The 25,461-nt window shown below is 45.8% G+C and overlaps 1 protein-coding gene across 7 annotated transcripts in view; it reads right to left on the bottom strand.

The window, feature by feature from the left end:
- The window catches only part of CCDC30 (coiled-coil domain containing 30), a 147,423-nt gene that overhangs the window by 54,396 nt on the left and 67,566 nt on the right, over positions 1–25,461 (bottom strand). For 6 of the 7 annotated variants that reach the window (XM_044996252.1, XM_044996251.1, XM_044996254.1 and 3 more), the window contains 3 exons: positions 17,680–17,786; positions 16,291–16,483; positions 632–733 (listed from right to left, as the gene is read on the bottom strand). In XM_044996252.1, coding sequence (XP_044852187.1) covers positions 632–733; positions 16,291–16,483; positions 17,680–17,786 — 402 coding nt within the window. The remainder of the gene's footprint in view (positions 1–631; positions 734–16,290; positions 16,484–17,679; positions 17,787–25,461) is intronic. The other variant, XM_044996253.1, reaches the window with a different exon arrangement.

Below are 25,461 nucleotides of genomic sequence, written 5' to 3' on the forward strand. Positions count from 1 at the left end.
AACCAAAGAAGTTGGAAAATTTTTGTTTCAGGTCAAATAAATCATTTTGATTTTGGGGTTTCTTTGATCTCTTTTTCAATCAAATTGAAGTAGTTTAGAATTGAAAAACTGAAATGTTTCAGTTTTTCAGGGTTTTTTTTAATATAATAATTTGGTGAATTTGTGAAATGTTTTGGTCGACCCAAATCTGCATTTTTTGGTGGAAAAAAATTTTGGGCAAAAATTGTTGCCCTGCTGGGCCTGGCAGGGCATTGATCAGGAGACGGGAAGGAGGCAGCTGGAGCTGGCAGGGCATTGATCAGGAGACGGGAAGGAGGTAGAAGGGTGACATACTGGATGGGGGCAGAGTTGTGTAGTGCCTCAGAAGGAAGGACAGGGAGTTTAAGCTTCAGGGAGCCCGAGAAGGGATTCATGGGGGTGGGGGACAGGGTCAGAGTGGAAGGGATGCCAGATTACTATTGCTGCAGCATGCTGGACAAACTGCAGGAGGAAGAAATGCCAAAGATGCTGATTCCCTTGGCATGAACTGAAGAAGGGCTGATCGTTCCAGAACAGTTGCATGGGAATAGCAAGTACCCACCTAGTAGAATTTTTAACCAGAACAGTTGGTTCCTCAGCGAAGTTCTCTTACCTCTTGGAAATTTTGCACTTTTTTAGTTGTTTCTTGATCTTTCATGCTGGCTTCAGTTTTATTCATCTGTGCTTTGAGTAACTCCGTCTCTAAACTTGTGATCTTGATGCAAATAAATCCCAAGTTTAAAAACATACACTTGCCATTTGAATCATGAAAACATGTATTATAGAAACAGCAACTCTAGAAACAGAGAGGCTGGGAGAAAACGCTGAGAGCTGCCTATGCCATGCAAGCTCCAGCACAGTCTATGGATGTTGGTCAAAAGGGTGGATTGGCTGCTCAGGACCAAACTGTAAAAGGGAGAACCCAGCTGCACAACAAGGGTCTCTGGAATAACGTGGGAAAGAGATCCAGACACCTTTTTAACATTACGCCCCCACATCGACTGCCGGTCCCCGAAGAGGAGCAGCCAAGGAGCCCAACAGACCCCATCATTGTGGTACAGAGAGACCTCCCTAAGCTATAAATGAGGAAAGCTTCTCCTTCCCCTACCCAACTGACATGTGCCTTTGGCCCCCTCCTCCCCCAGCAGAGCTCAGGAACACAGCTTATCCAGGCGGATACTGGGTCAGATTCATAGCTCCTTCCAGCCTCTAGCACCAGTGAGCCATAATGCTGGTTTAGAGATCAGTCCTGCAAGGCATCAGGCACTCTGGACCTGAGCCAGCAAAGCATTTAAGCATGAGCGTACCTTTAAGGCTTTGGCTACACTTACACTTCAAAGCGCTGCCGCGGCAGCGCTGCCACGGCAGCGCTTTGAAGCGCTAAGTGTAGTCAAAGCACCAGCGCTGGGAGAAAGCTCTCCCAGCGCTGTCCGTACTCCACCTCCCTGTGGGGAATAACGGACAGCGCTGGGAGCCGCGCTCCCAGTGCTGGGGCTTTGACTACACTGGCGCTTTGCAGTGCTGCAATTTGCAGCGCTGGAGAGGGTGTGTTTTCACACCCTGCTGCAGCGCTGCAAATTTGTAAGTGTAGCCAAGCCCTAAGTATGCGAGTAGTTCCATTGATCTCATCAGGGCTACTCACATGCTGAATGATAAGTACTGGATTAGGGCCTTAAACATCCTCCAGGGATCCTGCTAGCGTAGGGCAATCTCATGCGGATAAAAATGAGCCCTATAGGCTGGGATTGTCAAGGGACTTAGAATCCCCCTCTACTTGTGGAAGTCAAACTCATGCTTTGAGTGCTGAAGGATGCAGGTTCAAACCCCGCATTAGCTGAAGCAGGGAGTCATTGTATTCACTCCGGCTGTCAAATTCTGCTGTTTGTATAAACATTTCTAATGACTTTAACATCTCCATACAGCTGAGCTGACCTCCCAGAACCAGCATGCAGCAAAAGTGAAAATGCAAAGTAAATGGTTATATGCAAAAAGATATAAGGACACATTCTATGGAATTACACTAAGGATTAATGTGCCATTTACATATGCACTTTCCATGTACAAATATACTTTAAAACAGGGGTGCCCGGCCTATGGCCCTCGGGCTGTACACGGCCCACCGCAGCATTTCATAAGGCCCGTGGCCTGCTTCAACACAGTAGACTAACGGCCGATTCGCTAGTGTTTTGTCATCATGCTTACATCACTTTAGTTTACACAAGGAAGAATCAGGAGTAGCTTTACTGTTTTTAACCTGTTTTCTATAATTCATGTTTTATACACTGATTTCTTTGTTTTTAAATAAACAATACTGTACATAGGTTCTTTCTATCTAAACACATATGAGACAAGCTGAACTTAAAATATAAATCAATACAGGTGCCTGGAAATCTTATTAAAATACGTAGAACCTGCTTGGCCCACGTAAAGCTGTGCTTAGGTATATGTCGGCACCACTGCTTTACGAGAAAGACAAATTCACACAACTGAGGACTCAAGGGTCTTACAACATTCTGTTTTCTTCTTGCATTCTTCGCACATATGCAGTTGTCATCAACATTCAGTACAGTAAAAAGAACAGGAGTACTTCTGGCACCTTAGAAACTAACACATTTATTTGAGCATACAGCCCACGAAAGCTTATGCTCAAATAAATGTGTTAGTCTCTAAGGTGCCAGAAGTATTCCTGTTCTTTTCACAGATACAGATTAACACAGCTGCTACTCTGAAACCATTCAATACGGTAACTCTTCACTTAACGATGTAGTTATGTTCCTGAAAAATGCGACTTTAAGCGAAACGATGTTAAGCAAATCCAATTTCCCCATAAGAATTAATGTAAATGGAGGGGGTTAGTTTCCAAGGAATTTTTTTTTCACCAGACAAAAGACTATATATATATATTATTATATATTACACACACACACACACACACACACAGAGTATAAGTTTTAAACAAACAATTTATACGGGTACACAGCGATGATGATTGTGAAGCTTGGTTGAGGTGGAGGACTCAGAGGGTGGGATATTTCCCTTACTGCTAAATGATGAACTAGCAATTGGTTGAGCCCTCAAGGGTTAACTTTCACACTCTACTGTACAAGGCAGCAGGAAAGGAGGGAGGGCAGACAGAGACAGAGACACACACCCTGTGTTTGTGTGTGTGTGTGAGAGAGAGAGAGATGCGCATTTCCCCTTTAACTATGAAGAGTGGGGGTCAGAAGTACACTGCCTTGTTAATTAGATCAGCAAGGAGACCAGACCGCAGCTGCTTCTGCCTGGAAGCTCCCTCTGTCGTGTGTCCCCCTTGCTCTGTGGAGATGGGGTAAGTGGGGTGCAGAAGCAGGGGGGAGGGGGACACCCTGACATTAGCGCCCTTCTTCCCCCCCCCCCCAGCAAGCAGGAGTCTCAGGGAGCAGCTCCAAGGCAGAGGGCAGGAGCAGCACATGGCAGTGGGGGGAGGGACAGCTGTAATTGCTAACCTGCAGGGCAGCTGCAGCACAGGGAACTTAGGGGAGCGGGGAGATGATAAGGAGAGCTGATGTTAGGTTAAGTTAAGACCAAAGCAGATTGTGAAGATCTCACAAAACTAAGTGATTGGGCAACAAAATGGTAAATGAAATTTAATGTGGATAAATGTAAAGTAATGCACATTGGAAAAAATAACCCCAACTATACATACAATATGATGGGGCTGGAGTCCGCGGCTTAAATGCCACACAAATGGGGCACTTATCTGTGCGATGAGATTCCCCAAGACAGCGAAGGCAGGAATCGTGAGCGTCCCCAACGGGCATCAGCCGCTGACAAGCCGAGCACGGCTTGAATCCCGGTGTCTGGGGCATGAGCCCACACCGGGTGAGGAAAAAGGAGGGGCGAACCCCCCTAATTCCTTAAACACTAACTAACTATCTAAACTATGACTAAACTCACTAACTATATACACAAAATCGGAGAAAAACGCTAGGGGTGTGGAGGACTAAGGGAGCACTCCACAGTTCCAACTGCCGTCATGGGCGGGAAGAAGGAACTGAGGAGCGGACGGGCTGGCTGGGGTATATGACAGACGCCATAGCGGCGCCACTCCAGGGGGCGCCCAGCCGGCCCGCCGGAGTTGCTGGGGTAAAAAAGTTCCGGAGAGCCGTGCACGCGCGGCGCGCACACCTACATGGAATGCATAGGAGCAATCACTCGAAGAAGAACCCCAACTATACATACAATATGATGGGGGCTAATTTAGCTACGAGTCAGGAAAAAGATCTTGGAGTCATCGTGGATAGTTCTCTGAAGATGTCCACGCAGTGTGCAGAGGCGGTCAAAAAAGCAAACAGGATGTTAAGAATCATTAAAAAGCGGATAGAGAATAAGACTGAGAATATATCATTGTCCTTATATAAATCCATGGTACGCCCACATCTCGAATACTGTGTACAGATGTGGTCTCCTCACCTCAAAAAAGATATTCTAGCACTAGAAAAGGTTCAGAAAAGGGCAACTAAAATGATTAGGGGTTTGGAGAGGGTCCCATACGAGGAAAGATTAAAGAGGCTAGGACTCTTCAGCTTGGAAAAGAGAAGACTAAGGGGGGATATGATAGAGGTATATAAAATCATGAGTGATGTTGAGAAAGTGGATAAGGAAAAGTTATTTACTTATTCCCATAATACCAGAACTAGGGGTCACCAAATGAAATTAATAGGCAGCAGGTTTAAAACAAATAAAAGGAAGTTCTTCTTCACGCAGCGCACAGTCAACTTGTGGAACTCCTTACCTGAGGAGGTTGTGAAGGCTAGGACTATAACAATGTTTAAAAGGGAACAGGATAAATTCATGGTGGCTAAGTCCGTAAATGGCTATTAGCCAGGATGGGTAAGAATGGTGTCCCTAGCCTCTGTTCGTCAGAGGATGGAGATGGATGGCTGGAGAGAGATCACTTGATCATTGCCTGTTAGGTTCACTCCCTCTTGGGCACCTGGCATTGGCCACTGTCGGTAGACAGATACTGGGCTAGATGGACCTTTGGTCTGACCCGGTACGGCCGTTCTTATGTTCTTATGATGGGGGGCTGCCAGACCACCCTGGTTCCCAGCCCCGACCAGCTAGCTCCAACGGGCTGCTCTTCCTGCAAGCAGTGGACAAAGCAGGCGGCTGCCAAACAACTTTAGAAGGGAGCATTGCACAACTTTAAACGAGCATGTTCCCTAATTGATCAGCAACGTAACAACGAAACAACGTTAACCGGGACGACTTTAAGGCCAGGTCTACACTACGCATTTATACCGAATTTAGCAGCGTTAAACCGCTTTAACCCTGCACGCGTCCACACAACGAAGCCCTTTATATCGATATAAAGGGCTCTTAAAACCGATATCTGTACTCCTCCCCGATGAGGGGAGTAGCGCTCAAATCGGTATTGCCATGTCGGATTAGGGTTAGTGTGGCCGCAATTCGACAGTATTGGCCTCCGGGAGCTATCCCACAGTGCACCATTGTGACCGCTCTGGAAAGCCATCTGAACTTGGATGCACTGGCCAGGTAGACAGGAAAAGCCCCACGAACTTTTGAATTTCATTTCCTGTTTGGCCAGCGTGGAGAGCTCACTAGCACAGGTGACCACGCAGAGCTCATCAGCACAGGTAACAATGCAGTCTCCGGAGAATCGAAAAAGAGCTCCAGCATGGACTGCACGGGAGGTACTGGATCGGATCGCTGTATGGGGAGAGGATTCCGTGCTAACAGAACTCCGTTCCAAAAGACGAAATGAAAAAACATTTGAAAAAATTTCCAAGGCCATGATGCAGAGAGGCCACACCAGGGACTCAGTACAGTGCCGTGTGAAAGTTAAGAAGCTCAGACAAGCCTACCAGAAAACCAAAGAAGCAAACGGAAGGTCCGGGGCAGGGCCGAAAACATGCCACTTCTACGCTGAGCTGCATGCAATTCTAGGGGGGATTCCGTGGATTCCGAGGTGGGGGTAATCTTAGTCATGCCTGAGGATTCTGCGGACGGGGAAGATGAGGAGGAGGAAGAGGAGGATGAGGTTGCAGAAAGCACACAGCACTACGTTCTCCCCAACAGCCAGGAGCTTTTTCTCAGCCTGACGGAATTACCCTTCCAGCCCTCCCAAGCCACTATCCCAGACAATGAAGCCATGGAAGGGACCTCTGGTGAGTGTACCTTTGTAAATATAAAACATGGTTTAAAAGCAAGTGTTTTTTAATGATTAATTTGCCCTGAGGACTTGGGATGCATTCACGGCCAGTACAGTTACTGGAAAAGTCTGTTAACATGTCTGGGGATGGAGCGGAAATCCTCCAGGGACATCTCCATGAAGCTCTCCTGGAGGTACTCCAAAAGCCTTTGCAGAAGGTTTCTGGGCAGGGCAGCCTTATTCCGTCCTCCATTGTAGGACACTTGACCACGCCATGCATGTAGCAAGTAATCTGGTATCATTGCATGACAAAGCCTAGCTGCGTATGGTCCCGGTGTTTGCTGGCATTCAAGCAACATCCGTTCTTTATCTCGCTGTGTTATCCTCAGGAGAGTGATATCGTTCATGGTAACCTGGTTGAAATTCAGGAATTTAATTAAGGGGACAGAGATGGCCATTCCTACTGGGCTGTTTGCCTGTGGCTTAAAAGAAATTCTTCCTTGCAGGTAGCCAAGCAGGGGGAAGAGGAGGGGGGTGATTGGCGCTGAGCTTTTTCACGTTTGGCTAGCAGGGATCTTCCCTGCTACCAGCCATGCGTTGGGGGGGGAGGGGGGTGTTTAGCTGTGATCTTCCATGATACCAGCCACGCGGTGGGGGGAGGGGTAAAGAAATCATCCCAGAGAATTGGATGGGGGTGGTGGTTTCTGCTGCTGCTGCACGTTAACAGGAAAGAAGCAGCACTCAACGGGCTTTGCTTGCTATTTGGGAAAGGAGGGCGCTGGATATATGAAGGCTGCAGAAGACGAAAGACAATGGCTTACCATGGCCGCATGCAAGCCGAATTCTGATGCCCGGACCTGCGTCTGTGAGATCTCTAACACCAGAACTGCAGGCACTCAATATTAAGATGCAAAATGCGACCTTGTAGTGAAATCACATGTGCTATGTAAGGTGAATAGTGTTGTTCACCGTGAAAGAGTATAACCATTGTTCTGTAAAATGTATCTTTTTAAATACTTCTCTCCCTTTTTTCCCTACTCCGTCTCGAAGGCTATCTCAGATAAGGCGGCGCAAAAAAAAGACGCGAGACGAAATGTTCTCGGAAATCATGGAAGTGACCCGCAATGAAAGAGCTCATCTGAATGAGTGGAAGGACGTGGTATCAAAGTACAGGAAAGATGCCAGTGACCGTGAGGACAGGAGGGACCAATGTGAGGACAGGAGGGATGCTCGAGATGAGAGGTGGCAGCAGGAAGATCAGCGGTGGCGGGATGCAACGCTGGGGCTGCTGCGTCATCAAACTGACATGCTCCAGCGTATGGTGGAGCTTCAGGAACGGCAGCAGGATCTTAGAGTGCCGCTGCAGCCCCTGTATAACCACCCTCCCCCCTCACCATGTTCCTTAGCCTCCTCACCCACCAGACGAGTGAGAACTCGTGGGGGGAGGCTCCGTGCACCCGCCCACTCCACCCCCGTGGACAGCCCAACCAAAAGGCTCTCATTATTATGAAATTTTTTTAGTGGCCTTTTCCTTCCCTCCTATCCTCCTCCCAAACCCCACCCGGGCTACCTTGTCAGTTCTCTCCCTCTTTTTATAATTAAGTAATAAAGAATACATGATTTTTAAACTAGAGTGACTTTATTTCTGTAGAAGCAGTAAAGAATCCTGTGGCACCTTATAGACTAACAGATGTTTTTGCAGCATGAGCTTTCGTGGGTGAATACCCACTTCTTCGGATGCAAGTAGTGGAAATTTCCAGGGGCAGGTAAATATAAGCAAGCAAGAAGCAAGCTAGAGATAACGAGGTTAGATCAATCAGGGAGGATGAGGCCCTGTTCTAGCAGTTGAGGTGTGAAAACCAAGGGAGGAGAAACTGGTTCTGTAATTGGCAAGCCATTTACAGCCTTTGTTTAGTCCTGAGCTGATGGTGTCAAATTTGCAGATGAACTGGAGCTCAGCAGTTTCTCTTTGAAGTCTGTGAATGGCTTGCCAATTACAGAACCAGTTTCTCCTCCCTTGGTTTTCACACCTCAACTGCTAGAACAGGGCCTCATCCTCCCTGATTGATCTAACCTCGTTATCTCTAGCTTGCTTCTTGCTTGCTTATATTTACCTGCCCCTGGAAATTTCCACTACTTGCATCCGAAGAAGTGGGTATTCACCCACGAAAGCTCATGCTGCAAAAACATCTGTTAGTCTATAAGGTGCCACAGGATTCTTTACTGCTTCTACAGAACCAGACTAACACGGCTACCCCTCTGATACTTTATTTCTGTAGAAAGCAAGCTGTGATCGAAGCGGTGGGGGGGAGAGGTGGCTTACAGGGAATGAGTAAATCAAGGGGTGGTGGGTTTCATCAAGGAGAAACAAACACAACAGTCACACTGTACCCTGGCCAGTGATGAAACTGGTTTTCAAAGCTTCTCTAATGCGCACTGCTTCCTGGTGTGCTCTTCTAATCGCCATGGTGTCTGGCTGCGCGTAATCAGCGGCCAGGTGATTTGCCTCAGACTCCCACCCTGCCATAAAGGTCTCCCCCTTACTCTCACAGAGATTGTGGAGCACACAGCAAGCAGCAATAACAATGGGGACATTGGTTTGGCTGAGGTCTGAGCGAGTCAGTAATGTGCGCCAGCGTGCCTTTAAACAGCCAAATGCACATTCTACCACCATTCTGCACTTGCTCAGCCTGTAATTGAACAGCTCCTGACCACTGTCCAGGCTGCCTGTGTATGGCTTCATGAGCCATGGCATCAAGGGGTAGGCTGGGTCCCCCAGGATAACAACAGGCATTTCAACATCCCCAACTGTTATTTTCTGGTCTGGGAAGTAATTCCCTTGCTGCAGCCGTTTAAACATAGTGTTCCTGAAGACGCGAGCGTCATGAACCCTTCCCGGCCATCCCACGTGGATGTTAGTGAAACGTCCCTTGTGATCCACCAGTGCTTGCAGCACCATTGAAAAGTACCCCTTGCGGTTTATGTACTGGGTGCCCTGGTGCTCAGGAGCCAAAATAGGGATATGGGTTCCATCTATCGCCCCACCACAGTTAGGGAATCCCAGTGCAGCAGAGCCATCCACTATGGCCTGCACATTTTCCAGAGTCACAACCTTTCATAGCAGCAGCTTAGTGATTGCTTTGGCTACTTGCATCACAGCAGCCCCCAAAGTAAATTTGCCCACTCCAAATTGATTCCCGACTGACCGGTAGCTGTCTGGCATTGCAAGCTTCCAGAGGGCTATTGACACTCGCTTCTCAACTGTGAGGGCTGCTCTCATCTTGGTATTCTGGCGTTTCAGGGCAGGGGAAAGCAAGTCACAAAGTTCCATGAAAGTGCCCTTACACATGCAAAAGTTTTGCAGCCACTGGGAATCGTCCCACACCTGCAACACTATGCGGTCCCACCAGTCTGTGCTTGTTTCCCAGGCCCAAAATCGGCGTTCCACAGCATGAACCTGTCCTATTAACACCATGATCTTCAACGGGCTGGGGCCCACAGTTTGAGAGAATTCTGTGTCCATGTCCTCATCACTCTCGTCGCCGTGTTGCCGTAGCCGCCGCCTCCTCGCCTGGCTTTGCAGGTCCTGGTTCAGCATAGACTGCACGATAATGCGCGAGGTGTTTAAAATGTCCATGATTGCTGTCTTGAGCTCAGCAGGGTCCATGCTTGCCGTGGTATGGCATCTGCACAGTTCACCCAGGAAAAAAAGGCATGAAATGGTTGTCTGCCGCTGCTTTCACGGAGGGAGGGGTGAGGCTGTACCCAGAACCACCAGTGACAATGTTTTTTGCCCCATCAGGCACTGGGATCTCAAACCAGAATTCCAATGGGCGGGGGAGACTCTGGGAACTATGGGATAGCTATGGGATAGCTACCCACAGTGCAATGCTCCGGAAATCGACGCTAGCCTCGGTACATGGACGCACACCGCTGAGTGCAGGCTTAGTGTGGCCGCGTGCACTCGACTTTATACAATCTGTTTTAAAAAACGGTTTCTGTAAAATTGGCATAATCCCGTAGTGTAGACATACCCTAAGTGAGGAGTTACTGTATTCACCTAAGAGCTGCTGAGCCTCTGCAAATCCCATGGACTGTTAAGTGATTATGATGTAATAAATCGAAACAGGGAGATTGACTTGCAGTTGTACTATTCAGCCACTAGATGTCTGTGTGGTATGTTGAAAGTCCCAGGCAGGGAGGGGTGTCTGAAGCTGCTGAGGGAGCCATGTTCTCTGATAAAGGCAGTGCTGCCAGCCCATCACAAGTTATGAGATTGCCTTAAAATCATGAGATTAAAAAAAAAAGTTTAGGTTCCTTTTCTTTGCCTTCTGGGTTTTGAGCTTTTTGGGGTCACACCTTCAAGCTTTCCTCTGCAACCAGAACTAAAAACGTCTTCTTTTTTTTTTTAAATGAAAGCTGAGATCCACAGAATCACAGGACTCCCGGATCTTGGGCTTTAAGAAAAAACACCAGATATTATGAGACTTAGGATGAAAATCGCAAGAGCTGGCTGCACGGTAATGGGCGGTTCAAGGAGGTCTATGACTCTACAGCCTATGACACAGACTACGCTACCTTCCTTCTGCTGGTATAGGACAAGGGTTGGGGGGAGGGGAAGGGAACTGGCAAAGCTACCAACTGCTTTAGATGGAAACCCAACAACTTAGATACTGTCCTTTTGTACGACTTTACCCTCCAAACAAAAGTGACAGCGAACTCTCCCTTCAGTGACTGAATACATAGTAGGCTACTCCCCAAAGGGAGCTTACCAAAAACCATGGGCTCAAGGTCCAAACGTAAGTGCTACAGGTAGGCACCTAAATCTATAGTTAGGCACCCACATAAATGGCCTGATTTTCAGAGGTGCTCCCACTAAAGTAAAGGATGACGAGGTCAGAAGCTGGAGATACCACCCAGTTCTGTTTCCTAGCTACAAAGGGAAACAGGAAAAGACATTCAGGCGGAAGGCTTACAAACCAACCTAAACAAAATCAGCGCAGAACTGCAAATCATCAGGAATTAAGGACCCAAGATCCAAGCTGGCAGGTGAAGGGATTCTGGACCTGAGGATGGGGATTTGGACTATTGGAAAAATAAATCTAGACACAGCCCACAGGTCCTAGCAAAACCGCTCCTGATGGACCTGGGATGGACTTATCATGATGATCCTGTGCTTTGTCTTATTCTAAAGCTCAGAATATTGATAGGAACAGGGCAAGGTGTGAAACAGCTGCGTGCCCCCATAGAAGAGAGAAGCATCCACCAATAACTCTTGATTTCTGTGTACCCTGGAGCAGAACATAGGGTATTTTGAGCTGCAGTGTGATGCAATGAGATCTCTGGATGACTCCACCTGAGACACAATGGTATTGGCACTGTATTCTTGAGAAACCTCTCATGCTGGTCCCGGGGCTGGCCACTGAAAGGTCTTCTTGGCTTCTAGATGAAGAGCCAAGGACATAGCTTGGTTTTTGAACGCCCTATAGCTGGAAGACCTGGGTGTTAATTGAAATTCAGCACCTCAGTAGCGCTCACTGAGAACAGCACCCAGCTTTGTTACAGAGGAGGTAGGTTTGGATTTGACAGTTATCCATGCTTGACAAATCAGGTTCTGAGCAGTCAACAGATTGAGGAGGTTTGCAGCAGGGCTGGAATCACAGGCCAGATCTCTGATGCGATGGAGCCATGTCTTTATCCACTGTGCCTTACTGAAAACAGGGTTCCAAATCCATGCACAGGTTCCATCACCTGTAAAATGGGGCTGCTTTGAAAGCTACCAATGAGTAAGTGCTACAAAAGGGCAAAGTATTATTTTTAGGCCATTTTACAGATAGGAAAGATCAAAGGCTCAACGACTTGCCAGCCCAGCACTGTGGTGGGTCAGACAGAGTCTTACAAGCCCAAGTACCTTGTTTCTGATTCGAGCTCTCCCACTTATCAGCTCTATGACGTCAGTCACCTACCCTTCATGTTCTTCTTCATTGATTTTTCCCTGCAGATGCCTACTTATGGAGTCACATGTCTGGTCTTGCGAGTACCTAGAATGTTCCACGACAGTTTGGTCGCTAAGGAGCACATGCCCTTTAAGTCTGGGCCCAGGATTCTATATCAAATGCCTAACAGGACACCCCTAATATTCCACTTTCTCTTCTAGTGCCAGCGGTCCTGGAACGTGCTTCTCTTCCCTCCCTGACATAGTCTCCTACTTGGTTAGGGGAGTTGCCATTGTACTGAGATTAGTAAGTCAGCAGTTGGAGCATCATCCCCAGTTCCTTAATCAGAACCCATGGGAAAAGACTGTGACACAAGGATCTATACCAACAAGAACTACAGTTAACAGCAAGAAACTCCTCTTCTTGGAGTATTACCTTTCTGCAACAATCTGCATTACTGGAAAATTAGCAGGCGGTAAGATGCCTCAGATTTGTGACGTGACATGAGTTTAAACTGGATGTTATAGGTTGAGTTGGAGTTTCATAAGGTAAACTCGGATGTTATAGGTTGAGTTGGAGTTTCATAAGGTAAACTCGGATGTTATAGGTTGAGTTGGAGTTTCATAAGGTTATCTAATTAATGTGTCTTATTAGCATTTTTGTACCAGATGTGGTTATCTCACATTTTGTGAAGCACCAAGAGTTCCCAGAGGATGGTATTGGGCAGTTGCTCTTCTCCTGAATGGTGTCATGCGGTTCTGGTCTGATGCTCTTCTTGTTCAACATGTGTATGGGGCAATTGGGGGGTGAGCGAGAAAACATGGCTCATGATGATGATAACCAGCTGCATATTTCGCTCTCCTTGCCTCTGGCTGCTGTGGTGGGTTGATTTACCCAGTGTCTAGATGGAGACTGGGGCCTGGATGAAGGCTTGGCTGGCTGACACACAGTCCATTTCAAATTGAGATAATGCCTAGAGATTGGGAGAAAGACTCAGATGAAAGAACAGAAATGATTCCAGTATCTCCAAGGGACTGGGTGCTCCCAATATTTGTATCTAAGTTTTGCAAGATGTGGGTCTTGTGGAAAACTATTTGCAGCAGTTCCCAAGAATATTTCTTACCATCTGCTCTTGGCAAGGAGGCTGTGTCTGTTTCTTTCAGATGTGGGACCTCACCTTGGTCCACCCATTCCTCTAGGCAAGATGACTATAATGTACTCTACCTGGGACTACACCTTCAGACCATGTAGAAATTGCATCTAGAGCACAGTGGGGCAATTTGTGTACTAATGGCGTTTCACCCAGAGCACACATTTCTGAGTGCAGCTTCATGTTGTTTTTGGCTTAGAAATCCCTCAATGATTCAAGTCTTCTCGGCTTGAGCAACTGCCTCCCTCCTGATGTGACACCATGGCAGTTATGAGCTCATGCTGTCAGCCTCCAGGATAACCTGGGAAGGGCTTGTGCCAGGTGTTCTTGGTGAGGGGTCCTGATCTCTGAAACTCATGTCCCTACATGGGTTGAGCCAAACTACAATCTGGTGACCTACAGGACATGCTATAAAACTCACTTGTTCTCCAAGGCTTTTCTTGGGATGGTGAGAAGAATGGGAGGAGACACTGATGGATTCACTTCATTGCTATGGTTACAATCGCATCTGCGTTAAGGCCAGAGCCATGTGATGGGGCCTTGGTGTAACACAGAATATGGCCCCAAGAGTTCAAGATAGGTGCATGCAGAATCAAAATAAAATCAAACATTCCTAGAAACAGAAGTGTTGGGGTCTTAGGATCCAAGGACATTCTGAGTTATATCGCATGGCAGTGAGAGTGAATCTAAATGTCCTTGGATTCAAGATACAGGAACCAAGAGTAGTTTTTCAGATGCCTCAGGAGGGCCATAGGCTCCCTGTTCAAACAGTGGAAGAGGAAAAAGGAGGAAGAGAAAGCCTAGTCAGACCTGGAGAAAACACTACCTGCATCTGCAATGCTCGACTGCAAGGACCTAACAGTGCCAAGCGAGCCCCAGAGCCAGGCCTCATTTAAGCCTTATTGACATGAGTGAACTATTACTGCTGCTTCTTGATCCCATGAGGCTGAGGTTTCTTCTGACTTCTCTAGGCTGCAAGGCAGATCTTAGACTTGAGGAACTCTCCTTAGATCTGAACTGGGGACCATTCACTGACTGTGGCCAAGGTAGCTGGAAAGTCTTTAGAGGATAAGTTAGCCAGACCCTCGGTGTTAGATTCGACCAATGGAGCCTCAAGAGCTTATTCTAAAAGGAAGAGCTGGAGACGGCTTCCTCTGGCTTTGCAGGCCTAAAGAATGAAGGCTGTACAAACCAAACACAACCTCAGGGAATGCCCCTGACAGACAAGTAAGGGATGGAACATGCTGATCTGATAGACATCCTGGGTCCATATAAAAGACAATTAAAGCCAATCCTCTTACTGGTTCTAGTCATTGGAGAATATCAACATCATAGTGATGAGTCCGAACGCACACGGAAATGGAGGCAAAACCCTGCAATAAACAGCAGTAACTGACCCTAACTGCTATCCAGAAGGTTCCAGACTTGCACGCTGCAGTAGGGTGGATCTATAAAGGGAGAACAAGATGACGACATTTGGAGGAACCAGGTGTGCTATACCTAGACTGTAGGTGCAGCAGGCTACCTCTCTTGGAGCTAATGGCTCAGGACTTCGAGCTCTGGAGCTCCTCCACATGCCTTGTACTAGGAGCATGGGCTTGCTAGTACTTGCTAGTGAGGATTTGCTGCGGCAATTGGGGTACCTTTTTAAAAAAAAAGTCACAAAATTCAAAAACAGCTGAGCAAGTTTTCTTGCAAATTTACTGAAAAAACTGTCTTTGGGCTGAGACGAAGTATGACAAATTTCAGAGCCAAAGAAAAACGGCTGAGGAAGTAATAAATGTCTAAAGTCAGCTTCCTAGTGGGACAGCAACCTCAGCCTTCACTATCACTTTCCTTTGGCATTATATTTAGCCCCCCCAAAATATCTGTTCACAGCAGACGCATAACTTCTGGCCATGAGTATCTGCTGGCTAACACAGTGTGGCTTCAGGGGGCAGGATAGCTCAGTGGTTTGAGCATTGGCCTGCTAAGCCCAGGGTTGTGAGTTCAATCCTTGAGGGGGCCACTTAGGGATCTGGGGCAAAAATCAGTACTTGGTCCTGCTAGTGAAGGCAGGGGGCTGGACTCAATGACCTTTCAAGGTCCCTTCCAGTTCTTGGAGATTGGTATATCTCCTATTATTTATTTATTTATTCTACTATCTGGATATCTCTAACTCCATTAGAACTGAAGGAACCAGGGCTGGATCTACTCAGCGAGTGTCCAGTTGCTCTAAAACATAGGCACCGCCCTTCGATATTCATCACCCCTTACTTCTGAAGCACCTCTACAGTGGGGCCATCTCAGAGGTTAGAGTTGCAGCACTCCCTGTCCACTGCAGCCTTTGCTCTCCTCACATACTGTCTCTCCTGCACTAATTCTGCAGCATCGCTTTTAGTCCACCTCCTGCTCTCACACCCATGCCTGCTTCTCCACTCCCCCCAACCCTGCCATCACACATGCTATTCCTCTGTCCACACAACACAGCTGCAGCTCCTCCCTGAGGCAGGTCAGCACTGCTGCTACTGCTGAGCACATGCCAAATGTCCAGTTACACACCCCACTATTACTATGACTACTTGACTCTCCTCATTGGCTTTCCAAAAAGACAATCCCCAAACCTGATGCGCCCTTGGCTCAGGCCATCTGAGCAGTAACACAGCCCCAGAAGGAAACAGTTACCAAAGGAATCCCTGCCCGATTCCCAATGATTCAGAAGCTAATTTCTTTGTCAGTGATTCTGTCATTTTTCAGTACTACTGGAAGCCATTTTAAATGGCCTCTGTCTGTGAGGAAGATGACACTGCTGTGTGCATAGGAATCCTTACTTCCAAAACACGAGTGTCGTTAATTAACTGTTTGATTTTTCCATCTCTTCTCCCAGATTTCTGGGTTTGGTGGATGTTGCTAGTTGTATATCTACTGAACCAAACAGCACAGCAACATGCAGTGTTGTATAAAATATTGTTTTATTTTATTTGTCATTGTATAGCCCCAAAAGGAGATAAAAGTTAAAAAGAAATATCTGACGCTCTTTAATTCTAACTTACTTTCCTGTGAAGTCCTTCGATCTCACCCTCAAGATGTTCTCTCTCTTCTCTGGTTTGGTTCTGAGTCTCTCCCAGAATCGATTCTAACTCTTCATTACGTTCAACCAAATCCTCGTGTTCCCGCTGCAGCTTCTGTAGCTTGTGCAGGAGCTGAAAATTCCTGCCCTCGATGTCATCTATTACCTTTCGGCACCTAGACACCAATGACAAAGGATCACTGGTGCTATAATTGCTAAATTAACGTATAATCACACAACCAAAGCCATTACAATCCTTCATCCACCTAGCAGAGGCCAGCCACTGGATGGGGGTTTGGGGAGAGGACACAGGAAAGCACACAGGCTCTCCAGAAGTATTTTATAAACTCCAGAGATGAGCCATGTCTGTCCTGCGTGATTTCAGGTCTGGACTCAGGTAACCTGGGACTCTGATGACCCCATTGCAGTCTCATCCCCAACATGACCCACCGTAGCCATCCCCTGCTGCATCTCAGCCCCATCCCCTGCTTGGCTACTCACACAGAGCCCTCTGCACTGGTGGGGGTGGTGAGGACCAGGGGATTAGGGTCAGGTGGGAGCAGCAGTGGCAGCGGCAGGCCATTCAGCTGCCCAAAGAGTGATGGAGACAAGCCAGGACCCTCCTTTCCCTGATGCATCCAAAGAGGAGCAGATGAGGAGGGACAGGCAGCAGGCCTCCCTCCTTTCTTAGCAGCTGCAGTGGCAGGGTCAGGAGAAATGAAGCTTTGACCCTCTAGAAGATCCCAGTCTGGGGGTTTAACTTAAAAAGAAAAGGCCTTGCTAGGAGTTTGCAACACAATATGGTAGCAAAAAATAAACAACAACAAAGCAGCAGGACTTTGGGATGCAGAAGGAAAATGTAGACTGGATATCAGGGAAAACTCTCCTGACAGCGAAATGTATCAGACTATCGAGTCATTTTCCAAAGGATGTACTGCAAGCCCCATTGCTTAAGAAATGTAACATGAGGCTGGAGAAAGCCATGGAGAACATGTTGGAGGTAAATCTTCTGAAACCCTGGGGGCTAGGGGCCAGCTGAGAGCTTTATTACCGCCAGTGTTTATGATTTATGAACAAATGAACAAAGCTAACATTAAAGGTCTTTTAAAGCACTCAGTAAATGCTCCCACATCAGTGACATTAACATTGCAAGAAGGGAAATCTGCCCCTGGGAGAACTAGTGGATTCCTGGACTGGGCTATATGGAAGCAGCTGAGGAAGGACAATAGGAGGTGACAACTGAAAGGACAATTCTCATTGTCAAGATGGAGATTTTGGAGCAACATGAATCAGATTCACTTGTGTTTTCAATTTGAATTTGGTTATAACTGCAATGACTGAGCCATTCCCCTGGACTTTCTGCATCATTCACCTTTTATGAACAGTCTCGTTATTCTGATCTCTTCTTTCCTGACCTGAGTCAGCTTTGTCAATAGCACAGTCTTCTTCAAACCTTGCTGGATCCTTTTTATCCTGCATCTAAAGAATATATAAAGTCAGCAGAGATTTAAGAAAAACATAAAGGAGAAATCTTGGAAATGGCTGAACCCAAGAGCATCCTAATGTATATAAGTTACAGTGTAAATAGAAAAACAGGAGTACTTGTGGCACCTTAAAGACTAACAAATTTATTTAAGCATGAGCTTTCGTGAGCTACAGCTCACTTCTTCGGATGCATAGAATGGAACACACAGACAGGGGATATTTATACATACAGAGAACATGAAAAGGTGGAAGTATGCATACCAACAGGCAGAGTCTAATCAATTGAGATGAGCTATCGTTAGCAGGAGGAAAAAAACTTTTTGAAGTGATAATTAAGATGGCCCATAGAAGGTGTGAGGAGAACTTAACATAGGGAAATAGATTCAATTGGTGTAATGACCCAACCATTCCCAGTCTTTGTTTAACCCACAGTTAATAGTATCTAGTTTGCATATTAATTCAAGTTCAGCAGTTTCTCTTTGGAGTCTGTTTTTGAAGTTTTTTTGTTGCAAAATTGCCACCTTCAAGTCTGTCACTGAGTGGTTAGAGAGGTTGAAGTGTTCTCCCACTGGTTTTTGAATGTTATGATTCCTGATGTCAGATTTGTGTCCATTTATTCTTTTGCGTAGAGACTGTCCGGTTTGGCCAATGTACATGGCAGAGGGGCATTGCTGGTGTAAATAGAGAGGAAGCAGAATCTTCTACCCTCAGTCCCACTAGGAGTGTAATGGAGCCAATCAGGCTACATCAGTTTACACTAGCTGAGATTTGTTCTTAACTTTAAATGCAAAATCCTAAGCCCCATATGTCCTGAAGTCATATGTCTCCATATCACTGAGAGACATTCAAATTCTAGAACGGAAATACACAAAATTTGCCTAATTAGAATGACTTAAGAGAAGAATAAATTTTAAACAATTTCTCAAACAGCAACCTGAAAATCAGCTGTACCTGCAGTGAGCAACATGCGTTTTTTTCTGTTTCATCTATTCCAGGCAATACAGGTCCTGGTTTCTCATTCTTTTGATACTCACAAATCTCTTATTTGAGCTTTTCAACCTTTAAAGGCAAAAACAGTCCCTTGTATTTTCATTGTATCTTTGTCTGGCCATCTGAAGCCACTTTACAATTCACAGCAAATCAGGAAAAGGAGAACAGCCCAAATAATTACCCATAACAAGGGTTTGAAAAGCACATTATGCAAAATTAAGAACACTGTTTTAATCAAAAATATTCTAAGATAATACCACACCAATTGAAACAAACAGTCCAAAATCTTCAACATACACGTAAAAATGTTTATCAAATTCCTAGGAAACCAACAATTAAAATCTTGCTAAATTTACTTGAAAATAAACTGCTAGATTAAATGACAGAAGGCTAAAATAATTCAACCATTAATGTTCAGAATTCAAATTCACAATATTCTGGAAAATCAAAAGCTGGTTCTCATATCAACATTCACATGTTGCATAGGACAATATGCAATTCCTAACTGAATTGTACACGAATATGAGTGTGTCTCCTGTATTCACATTCACTGATAAAGCTCCAAGGTGAGATAAATATATGATCTAAAGTGCAACTTGTTTATCATTTAAAACATGTACAAAATCCCAGCCAAAGTATTTGAAGAGGAGGGATTTCAGGGGGTTGTCTCATCTACTGCAAGGGAAAAACTGAGGTGGGGTTACATTCTCACGGTGACTGAGCGATTCTGGCGGGACCCAACTGAGAGTGCCAAATCAGGACCAATTGCTTAAACTGGGCAGTCACAGCCCTAGGCTGGGGTTTTTCCACCTCTAAGGCAAACCAAACCAGCCAGACAAAAAGGACTTTGGTCTCACCCCACTGGCTAACCACAAGTCACACAAGCAATTTCCTTAGACACTCCAGTCTCCCAGCATCACCACCAGTGCACTCGTCCTGGGGATGAATGGTTATGAAAACCAACACCCCAATAAAAGAAAAAGGTTCCCTCGATCCCAAAGGACCAAGCCCCAGACCCAGGTCAATATACACATCAGATCTTACCCACAAATCACGCTGTTGCCAATCCTTTAGAATCTAAAATCTAAAGGTTTATTTACAAAGGGAAAAGGTAGAGATGAGAAGTAGAATTGGTTAAATGGAATCAATTACATACAGTAATGGCAAAGTTCTTAGTTCAGGCTTGCAGCAGTGATGGAGTAAACTGCAGGTTCTAATTAAGTCTCTGGAGAACATCCCCCGCTGGGATGGGTCGGTCAGTCCCTTTGTGCAGAGCTTCAGTTTGTGGCAAAGTCCCTCCAGAGGTATGAAGCAGGATTGAAGACAAAATGGAGATGAGGCATTAGCCTTATATAGACTTTTCCAGGTGTAAGAATCCCTTTGTCCTCACTGTGGAAAATTACAGCAAAAATGGAGTCTGCAGTCACAAGGACAAGTCTCTGCATACTTCGCTGAGTCACAAGGCGTGTCTGCCTTCTCTCCATGGGTCAATTGTGTAGCTGATGGTCCTTAATGGGCCATCAAGCCAGCTATGCAGGGCTAACATCAGCTTGTCTGGGACACTTCCCAGAGGCAGAGCATAATACAAAATACAGACAGTACAGAGCGAATACTGATAACTTCAACTACAAAATGATACACAGACATACAGACAGCATAATCATAACCAGCAACCCAGAACCTGGTCTTAGACACCTTATATGACCCCCTTTACTTAGGATTTGGTGCCACTACAGGACCTTGGTTGCAACCCATGTTCTATATGGTTCCCATTTATATCAATAACGTCACACCCCCAACGCAAAATTGATGCAGGAAGGGATGACAAAACATCGCTGACTGCATCCCAAGAGCCCCCTTTCCTTGGGTCTGTCTCACTACAGCTAGTGTTGGGCTAGAGGCCGTACCAGCATATAACAGAAACGGTTTATCAAAGTCATGTTCAATAACATGAATGAATCTCTTTACAAACTCAAGGTATAACTTGGTTAGTTTTTGCAGCATGGTTCCTGTATGTTTCATGTGATCTTGCCAAGAGCTAAAGAAAACAGCTACTTTATCCATACCAGCTTTGGCCAATGTTTTGAACCCAATTAACATTAAACCAATGTAGATATTGATGTTGTTCATAGTACAGGAATCTTGGCATTTAGCCATGAAAGCAATATGGTAGTGTGCCTCAGTTTCCCCTTTCATACAGCACATCAGGTCTGGAATGTATTTTCCCCTGTGAAAAGTTCCAATACTGTTTACAGGCATTAACTGTGAAACTTCAGTATAGCACGGCCCTTTAACATAAAGTGTGTTTTCATGTATTCCTTTTAACATGTTCAAGGGATTTTCCAAAAGATTAGGCACATTGTACATTTTTACAGTTCTTGGCAATAGCAAGACATTAGTTACAAAAATTAGCATTAGCAATAACAACAAATTCATTGCAAGTGTCCATTTACAATCATGTTTGTCATGCCACACCTTTTTCTTTCCTCCTTGTCCTGCAGGATTAAACCCTGATTTCTCTTGCTTAACAGAATTCACTGGCTGATGGGGTGGGCTCTCTTTGCTAACAGATATTAGCAAGTCTTTCTTCTCCCTGCCAGCCAAGTAATTCGCATCAACACAGACACTAGCTTTTAACTTCTTAGCTGCTATGGATTCCAAGGCTGGACTTTGTCTTACAGAGATACCACACCAATTCAAAGGGTCTGAGGGTGAGAGCTGGCTTGCTCTCCCCTGCATCTTTAAGAGTTTAGCCATAAAACTGTTCTACTCTGGAACACCAGTAACTGAATCTGTCCTCAGACCCTGAAGCACAGACTGCTCACGTACAGAATCAGCATGGAGACATTCCTGTCCCAACACCATGGTCTTTCCAGCAAGCTGGCCACACACAGCCTCGTGGTTATAGGGCTGTTCAACTTTGTTAACAGCTTCTACTCCACCTGAGACCTTTTCAAAGCTGCCCACACTGGATCTCTCAAAAGGAAAGTCAGTGGAGCCATTCACAATAGAAAATTTCTGGCTGTTAAGAACTGAAACTTCCTTGATTAAATCACTTTTACACCCTTCAGTTGCAGTAAACCGCTTGCACAGGCTACCATGAGGATTCCTTTCCCCAGGAGCTTTTCTAAGCAGCAATTCACCCCTCACAGAAATTCTGCCCTTCCCTGCTTCACCTAGGGCTTGCTCTAAAGGAACACTTTCCTGAGCAACCACAGATTCTTTCTGAGTCTTACTTACATTCATAATCACCTCAGGCCCATCAGGCAGATCTCTACACACTCCCCTTTCAGGCAAACTTATAGACTTCCTCGATAACAGGTTAGAAACAATCTCCTTTCCCTGGCCTGGAACAAGTTCAGGAATCTTTTCCTTCTTGCTACAAGTTGTCAAACTGTTAGTAGGTAACACAATTAAATCACCTTTTTGCTCCCCTTGTGCCCTGGCTAGGGTATCACCCTGATCAGACAGAGTTGCTACACCCTTTTCCAACCACACATTAGCAACTGGCAAACTACAAGCACCAGAATTGTCTGTTCTCTGGGATCTTGCTAAGACACTAACTGGATGCAACCTAGTCACAGTGCCATTCTCCCCAGCAGACACAAACTTAGGACCATTCCCTTCCTGGGCTTTAGCTGTATTTACAACCAACTCCGAGACAACTGAATCACCCTCAACCATCACAGGCTGAAAGGCACCTTCTGTCTGCTCCACAGACACAGAAGAGCTGGAGACACATTCTCCTTCACCAGACACACAGCTTGGGATTTCACTTCCCTTGTCCCAGCACACACGGCTGTTCACAGACAACTGCTTGGAGACCGAGGTAGCTCCCTTCATAGGCAAGTCAATACCCCTGACCGACATAGGCACATTTCCTCCACTGTCACATTTCTCCACACAGGACACAGGTAAGGGATAGGGACACTCCTCTTCCACTATCCCTGTCTTCCCAAACTGCTGATTAGACAAAGCCATCAGCTCACAAGGCTGCCTAGGCTCCTCCAAACTTTCCCTACCAGGCACATTGCCACTCCCAACAGATAAGCTGCTGCTTTTTTCACTACACTGAGCTACTTTTAGCAAATCACAGTTACCCATTTCAGGTTCACTTTTACAAGCTGCACTAGCCACCAATCCATCACCTATCACAAATTTACCCTTTCCTTCCTCAGTTAGGGCTTTAACCTGACCATTTACTTTAATCTGCTCCTGAGAAACATTTTCCTCACCAATGAGATCTTTCTGCTCTTGATCTAACTTCAGATTCACTTCTGAGACATCAGACAGACATTCAGAAACTCCACTCACAGACACGCTGCTTTTTTGCACAGACAAACCTTTGGAGCAACCCACCTCAGGAAAATCATTGCTCACAATAGACACAGGTTTAAGATTATTCCTCTCCTGTGACTGGCTACCTGGACTGAACAAAGCTTTAACATTTTCCCCAATTAAAAGATCTTTAGGCAATAACTTCCTGACGCCAGCTATCACTTCATGCTGAGCCCCATTCCACTCAAGGTGGATTCTGGCTAAAGGCACACGGACAGTAAACTCACAGAGGATCACAACATTCACACCCTGATTTGGTAAATAATCTTCCTCTTTGACCAGATCTGCTTTAACAAGAGTGATGTTAGAAGCCATAGTTTGCCCTGAACAGCTTTTACCATTGACTTTTACACTCTCTATGAATTTTCCATTCCCACTCCCATACATAGCACTGGCACAATTTATGGGGCCACCCTCTACTGAACCCACAGTAACAGCATTGACATAAAAGGTGGCATTGTTGGGGTACATTTGGTTACCCCAGACAACTGCTCAGAGTTATACAACATACCAACATTGTTACAAACTGGACTTTCAAGAGGATACAGTCTCTGCTGTTCTTCCATTGCTTTTTTGACTTGGAGTTGGAGTCTAGCCGTCTCCTGTTGCATCTGTCGAGTTTTCTCCTCAGCAGCCAGCAACTCCAGACGCCTCTTACGAGCTTTTTCTTCTCTCTTAGCAACTTCTTTCTTTCTCTCATCAGACTCTTTCTCCATTCGAATTTCTGCCAGTTCTTGCTCATAATCAAACTGCAGGCTGTCTCTCAAGGCTTGCAGTTTCCTTGCTTTTCCTGATGCTTTCTGTCTCATGGTCACTGACCTTTAACCAACCAAACTCTCAATCCCAAAGTTAAAATTTGGATAGCGTGGGGTTCTGACCCAAAGCTTAATTGACCTGGTTCTGTGGATCCAAGCACGACTACGCCACTGTGACGGAGCGATTCTGGCGGGACCCAACTGAGAGTGCCAAATCAGGACCAATTGCTTAAACTGGGCAGTCACAGCCCTAGGCTGGGGTTTTTCCACCTCTAAGGCAAACCAAACCAGCCAGACAAAAAGGACTTTGGTCTCACCCCACTGGCTAACCACAAGTCACACAAGCAATTTCCTTAGACACTCCAGTCTCCCAGCATCACCACCAGTGCACTCGTCCTGGGGATGAATGGTTATGAAAACCAACACCCCAATAAAAGAAAAAGGTTCCCTCGATCCCAAAGGACCAAGCCCCAGACCCAGGTCAATATACACATCAGATCTTACCCACAAATCACGCTGTTGCCAATCCTTTAGAATCTAAAATCTAAAGGTTTATTTACAAAGGGAAAAGGTAGAGATGAGAAGTAGAATTGGTTAAATGGAATCAATTACATACAGTAATGGCAAAGTTCTTAGTTCAGGCTTGCAGCAGTGATGGAGTAAACTGCAGGTTCTAATTAAGTCTCTGGAGAACATCCCCCGCTGGGATGGGTCGGTCAGTCCCTTTGTGCAGAGCTTCAGTTTGTGGCAAAGTCCCTCCAGAGGTATGAAGCAGGATTGAAGACAAAATGGAGATGAGGCATTAGCCTTATATAGACTTTTCCAGGTGTAAGAATCCCTTTGTCCTCACTGTGGAAAATTACAGCAAAAATGGAGTCTGCAGTCACAAGGACAAGTCTCTGCATACTTCGCTGAGTCACAAGGCGTGTCTGCCTTCTCTCCATGGGTCAATTGTGTAGCTGATGGTCCTTAATGGGCCATCAAGCCAGCTATGCAGGGCTAACATCAGCTTGTCTGGGACACTTCCCAGAGGCAGAGCATAATACAAAATACAGACAGTACAGAGCGAATACTGATAACTTCAACTACAAAATGATACACAGACATACAGACAGCATAATCATAACCAGCAACCCAGAACCTGGTCTTAGACACCTTATATGACCCCCTTTACTTAGGATTTGGTGCCACTACAGGACCTTGGTTGCAACCCATGTTCTATATGGTTCCCATTTATATCAATAACGTCACAGGTTACATTCTCACTATGTCTTTTGCATCCTATTCTGTGACTCATGACAGCAATTCTCACTGCAGCAGGTTGAAGATTAAATCAAAATAGTGGATAAGAGGTGGAGCAACAAGGCACACTGGGGACCAGGGGACCTGGCAGACTGATGGGGTGCGTGGCAGTAGCAGTTATCTGGTTCTAGGGAGCACAACTCAGATTCTTTAGCAATGGGATGGTTGATCCTGGTATGTTGAGACAAAATGGAAATCATTTATCAGGCAAAGACCAGATGGCCAACTTTTATTATCTGTCCCACTGGTGTCCTCGGAGGCCTTTTTTCAGGGGCCTAATGGAG

This window comes from Mauremys mutica, chromosome 21, assembly GCF_020497125.1.
Source record: "Mauremys mutica isolate MM-2020 ecotype Southern chromosome 21, ASM2049712v1, whole genome shotgun sequence".
NCBI classification, from domain to species: domain Eukaryota; kingdom Metazoa; phylum Chordata; order Testudines; family Geoemydidae; genus Mauremys; species Mauremys mutica.